Source organism: Vulpes lagopus, chromosome 1, assembly GCF_018345385.1.
Source record: "Vulpes lagopus strain Blue_001 chromosome 1, ASM1834538v1, whole genome shotgun sequence".
Lineage (NCBI taxonomy): Eukaryota > Metazoa > Chordata > Mammalia > Carnivora > Canidae > Vulpes > Vulpes lagopus.
Genome location: NC_054824.1, coordinates 76,128,799 through 76,134,798, shown reverse-complemented (window position 1 = coordinate 76,134,798; position 6,000 = coordinate 76,128,799). Strand labels below are relative to the sequence as shown.

Sequence of the window (6,000 nt, the reverse complement as noted above, 5' to 3'; positions counted from 1 at the left end):
CGGCCAAAAATCATTAACACAAAGGGAATGAAACTATCTTACAGTTTCCAGAGACCAGAGCAGGGAGGAAATGAGGAATCCAGGCAGGCAGGAAAATCCAATCACGTTTCTAGCCACTATGAGGTGACTGTGACTCTGAGGTAATGTCTGGGCCAGCCACGGCTTGGTCAGGGACCGGGACCCGTGTCCTCAGGTGTGGGTGCCAACAATAACAAGAGTTACCACTTACAAAGCACTCTGCAGGTGCCAGGCTCTGCTGCCAGCACCGAACGTCTATTAACCATTTAATCCTCACAACGACCCTTTGAGAGAAGTCCTCTTATTCTCTTCCTTTTGTCCATGAGGAAACTGAGGCAGAGAGAAGTTAGATAACTTGTCCAAGATCCCGCAGTAAGTGACAGACCCGGGATTCCAAGAGGATGGTCTGGCTTTAGAAAGTCTACGCTCTTAACCAGCCCCGCTGCCGTGTGCTACGTATCTGCACCTGGCCAGGAGGCGGACCCAGGGGCCCTGGGAAGGTCTGCAGAAAGGGGTGAAACTATGAGTTGGAATCAGCTTAGCAAAGGAGGGCACTGAACCTGGAGGAGAAAGTCAGTGGAGAATGGCCATGGTTAAGGGAGGGATGGAGAACGGGAAGCCTCCGAGATAGAGAAGGAACCAGCAGAGGGGTGGGGGGGACATCAGGATTGTGTGCTAGCAGGGGAGCAGGAGGAGGAGGAAGCTTCGGGAAGAACGGGCATCGATGGTGCCCAGTGCTACAGGGAGATGAAGAACAGTAGGGTGTGAGAAAAGGACCCTGGGATTGGCACTTTGAAGAAGTTTGCATTGACACGATGAGGCTTATTCTGTAAGAATATAGATTTGACTGCTGTCATAAAGGTCAGACGACAGTGTCAACTGTATTTCGTCACACAACAGGCCAGCATAAGGAGTTCAGGGCGGGGGCCCATGGGTGGCTCAGTGGGTGAGCGTCTGCCTTTGGCTCAGGGCGTGATCCCGGGGTCCTGGGATCCAGTTTGGTGTTGGGCTCCCCGCAGGGAGCCTGCTTCTCCCTCTGCCTCTCTCTCTCTCATGAATAAATAAATAAAATCTTTAAAAAAAGAAAAAAAAAAAAACAGGGCTAATAAGGCCATGCCGCCTTCGTGGGGATCCATGCCCCTTCCCACTTGTTTTGCTCTGTCATCTTGAGCAAATGGTTTCTATCTCAGATCTGAAATGACTGTTCCCACTGTCCCTCCACAGTCTAGCCTGGAGGAAGGTAAAAAGGAAAGGGGGATAGCACGCCCCTTCCTTTCAAGGGGTGACGGAAGAGGAAGATGGCCAGCTCCTGGGACACGAGTCTCTATGACGGAGGTGCTGGGTCACTCCTGCACGGGAGTGGGGCGGGGGGGTTTGCAGGGAGCAGATGGGGTGAACTGATAGAGGAAAGTGCCCCCCGAGGAGGCTGGGGTGCCGTGGAACCAGGGCAAGTGAGGGGAGTCTGAGAAGAGCGGAGAGAGAGATGGGCTGAACAAAAGGGCCAGAACTAGGTATGTGGGTGGGAAAAGGGGGGGATCGAGAAAGAAGAAGAGAAAGGCCAGCTGCTGGAGAGGTCACGCGGACTCGCGCTCTCTGAAACCAGAGGGCAGGAGAAGACCATGAGGGAACACAGAGACCCTAATGTGGGGAGCAGGGAGGTAGCCCGAGCTGCGGCTCGGGTGGCCCCAATCCTGGGCATGAGGGTCCCGGCATCTGCTGGCATCACGCTCCATGGGCCCGACCACATCTGGCGGGCTGGAGCTGCCTCCCCTACTGAGTTAGAGCCCTTAGGGGCCCTGCTCCCCCTAACAGCCGCCGCTGAACACAGCATCGTGGTGCTTGCCCAACCCGGGAGGACGTGATCCACGCCCGGCCCACGGGCCCACTCCGGGCGCTTACACTGGTTCAGGGAACGCAAGTTCTCCTCCCAGCAGAGTAATTCCTGGCAGGCGGACGTCTGTCCCGAGAGATTCCACTTCCAAGCCTGCTCCCTTCCTCTCTGAAGCCGGAGAGTGCGACGTTGGAGACATTGTGGATTTTGCCGGGCTCCATCTGGGTCCTTTGCTATGACAGGATTTGTGAGGACCCATTCGAGGTAAATGTCGGCTCCCTGCAGTGTAATAAATAGCACCGGGGCCCCTGGGTGGCTCAGTGGGTGGGCGTCTGCCTTCGGCTCAGGTCATGATCCCGGGTCCTGGGATCGAGTCCCGCATCAGGCCTCCTGTGTGCTTCTCCCTCTCCCCCTGCCCCTCCGCCCCACTTGTGTGCACGCGCTCTCTCTCTCAAATAAATAAATAAAATCTTAAAAAAAAAAAAAAAAAGAAATAGCATGAAGAATAGGTGGGTTTTTTTCCCCCCTAAAAGGAAAATATCCATTCAGGGAAGTCCTTTGTGTGTATTTGTTTCCAAACGCCGGCGTCCCCACGTTTGAGGTGTCAGGCAAGCCAGGACAGAGCTCAGGAATCCAGGTACTGCAGCCAGGGAAACCAGCTGCCCCAACCCCTGCACCCCCGGTTTATGTGTTCATTGTCTCTTGTCTCTGTATTTCAGGATGATGAAGTTCGAGGAAGAAAATCAGATCAGATGTCCCCTTGTCAGCCGTCGAGCCCCACGAAACCAGAAAGCCTTCTATTATAAGGTGATTTTCTGTGCTGCTGTATTGGGGACCCAACAGGACGACTGGGAGCTCGGGCGCCCTGAGTCGGTTCAGCCTGGGTCAGAGGCCCCTCCTGGGCGATGCTCGGCCCCACGACCCAGGGGACCCCGGCCCCCCAGCCTCTCCCCGACACAGGCCCTTTCTGCGGTGAGACTCAGAAGAACATGCTCGCTGCGGAGACGCTCTCCAGGCCCAACTACTCCGACTGCAGCAATCACGTCATTTCTGAGCACCCCTCGGCCCTCGGCCCCAGGCCAGGAGGCAACGGCGTGTGGCCCTGCCCCAGCCCGGGCCCAGCTCCGCGGGCCGCCCCCACCCTCCGAGGGACCAAGCCGCCTCGGCCTCTCCCCCCGTGACCCTCTGACCTCGCCTCCAAGGCCAGGCATCTTGGAAGTACCCGCTAGGCCGCCCCCCCGCAGGAGCCGACGACAGGTGTGGGGGGCCAGGCCGCCTTCTCCTGGCTTCTCTAAGAAGTGACTTCGGAGCCTCTGCTGCTCGGGGCCTCCTGCAGCCCCAGGCCCCGCCGCTCTCTCTCTGCGGCCACCGACACCCACTATTGGTCTCAATCCCTTCCCGCCTTCCAGAGTGTTCCAGCAGCGTAGGGCCGGGCACCCCCCAGTCGCCCCATGTCACTTCTGTTTGTCGCCAGCCTGCACCGCAGAGGGACCCACGGGGTTCCTTCTGACCCCTGCAAGGGGAGCACTTTCTTACCTTTGCTCTCCGTTACTTTCCACCGACGGGCCCCCCTCCTTTTCTGCGTTACAGAGACAAGGCACAGAGCAGACCACGCGTTTTCAGGATGTTGACTAGCAAAACTTAGGGGGCAACTGAACCCAAACTACAAAGTGGTAGTTATGTCCAATCCTTGGTACCAAATTGGCGCTAAATCTCGTCTGTCCTTCTCTGACCGCACGGTTCCGGCCACTGGAGATCCACACCTCCTGCAGGCCTCTGCCAGGGTCTCGCTGCCCCAGCCTGCACCCTCCCGCTCCCCCCCACCCCCAAATCACAGAGAATCCTTGGTACATCTTGATACTTTTTGATACAACAAACAAGGGGTGTTTCACGGCCCTTGTTTGGCTCTGGGTGTCACGTGGTGAGAAGCACATTGACAAATTTTGATAGTTTTGAGGGATCTGGAAACCGTCTTACGCCGAGAATGTCAGAGAAACTGAGGACGTGGCCTAGAGAAGAGAGCACATGGGGAGTGGGCCTGGCAGGCACAAGTGCCCCGACACTGCAACAGGGCAGACCTACAGCTGAAGGGGCGTATTTGCTGTTTTCAGCTCGACCCAAGGATACACACTTCTTACACCAACCCAGCCGCAGCGGTACAGACTGTTCCAAGAAATGCTAAGTGCCTCCTTATCTAAATTGTCCCAGCAAGATTAGCTGGCCCTCCAGCAGAGATGTTCCCCACACCATCCTTTTGCCAGGTGAGGGCTTGGCCTTCCCAATCCATAATTGTTTATTTCTATGAAGAAGATGGAGAGAGAGTCTGGAGGTTTGGGGGTAACCATGAGCCCGTCAAACCTTGCTGCCTGCTTGCCTCTAGACATCAGTCAGCTTTTACCTATTATTATTATCCTTTGAACATTCTGACACGCTCTCCAGAATTTAAAATATTCCTTTCTGCAGGATGACACAGCTTTGCCAGCTTTAAATTTTAAACTTCAAATCTGCCTTGGAGCTAAAAGTTTGCTTTTACAGTTTTTAAAGGTTTCTAGCCACAGGAAAGGTGACTTGAACTTTGGAAATTTGCTTTTGAAACTCAGACCTATCGACCAACGTACTGGTGAGCCTGAACGTCCCCCTGGCATGTACACGTAGCCTGTTTGACTTACCTTTGCCCTCCGACAGACTAGACCTGCCTCCCACGTAGAGCAGTGGTTCCTGAATCTGGCTGCGCATCAGCATCACTGGGATTTAAAAAACAGAACAAAACAAAAAGGTAAAGTAAATGACCAGGACCCCGTTCAGAGCTACTGGCTTAACTGAGCTGCATTGGACTTGGGTGTGGGTAATTTTTTAAATTCTCTGGCCCATTCTAATGTGCAGCCAGAGGTAAAAAGCCGTTCTCAACAGTTTGGGGGCTGCCATTTGAGCCCATGTTCCTCTCAGACATCCCTTCAGATCAAGCCGGTTTGCCTGGATTCTAGAAGCTTAACAGTGCCGTCATATTCCAAGACACTATCCAGGAATGAATGAATTCCTTAAATCTGTTGCTTTGATCCTTAATGGACCTCATGCCTCAAGTCCAGCAGACCCAACTATGATGGTGGAGGGACAGTGGGGTGGAGGCTGAGGGATGTTTTTACGTCCCTAATGACAAAATCGGTGGGGTCAGCGTCAAGCTAAACTCAGCTACAGGTGTTCTGAGAGTTTCTCCTGCGTCCCCCTTTGCCAGCACAGAGTTTCCCGATGCCTGGACTAAAGTGTCTTTCTCTGAAGCTTCAAAGTATCAGACAAGAGAAAGCATTCCTTTAAGGAAGCTTTTCGACATGCTGATGCACAGCTGTTTATATTCAAGAATAGCTATCCACTCGGAAAATCACATCTGTGCTGACTATCGGAATAGAGCTGCCCATGGGAGCTGATGAGCCAGCAGGACCCATCCTTTTGGATGGTACTAAATCCATATCATCCCCACACAAAAGTAAGCTCCACAGACCTACAGAACTCACAGGTCTTCCCCACTTTTATAGAACAGCACATGACACAAAGAGGGTGCTCAAGAAATTTATTCAACGGATGAATACATGAATAAACGAATCAAATCATAGTCAAGGCCCAGAAAGAACTCCAGAAGCTATCAAGATTGCTTAAAAATAAATAAAGTATTGATTTCCAAATTCTGGTTTCCCAGAGCTTCATGGACATGCTCAGGTCCCCGCAGAGGAAGACCTGAATGACTTCACATGTTAACCTGGAGAGCAACTGGGTGGCAGGACAAAGAGGGGTCAATCCATATGAAGCCTTGGATCTACCCTCCAAATGCTCAGCCCAAGCTCTGTCCTTGTCAGAGTTTTCTAGCTCCTCTCCCCATTGGCCTGAGTATCAGAGTCCCCCTCCACAGAGTTGCCTGCCCCCCACCCCCGGGCTCCCTGCTATTAACTATACTAACTAACCCGCTCCACTCCAGGGGTAGCCCCTCTCAAATCTACTTCCTGTGCCCCAGGTCTCAAACCCATCCCCACACCCTTGCACAATTCCAGTTTTAGCAGGGATAGAACACTCCGCCCTGCCCAGCTGGGTGATGCATCACTAAGCCCTCCTCAGAGAAAGCAGATCAGAAAATCTTTTTTTTTTTTTTTTTTTGTACCTCA

At 53.3% G+C, this 6,000-nt stretch overlaps 1 protein-coding gene across 1 annotated transcript; it reads left to right on the top strand.

Moving 5' to 3' along the window:
- Window positions 1-833: 833 nt before the first annotated feature.
- Window positions 834-3,151, top strand: LOC121486990 (basic proline-rich protein-like). Its single transcript, XM_041748479.1, has 2 exons — window positions 834-847; window positions 2,569-3,151. The coding sequence occupies exons 1-2, from the start codon at window positions 834-836 to the stop codon at window positions 3,149-3,151; spliced, it is 597 nt and encodes a 198-aa protein (XP_041604413.1).
- Window positions 3,152-6,000: the final 2,849 nt, after the last annotated feature.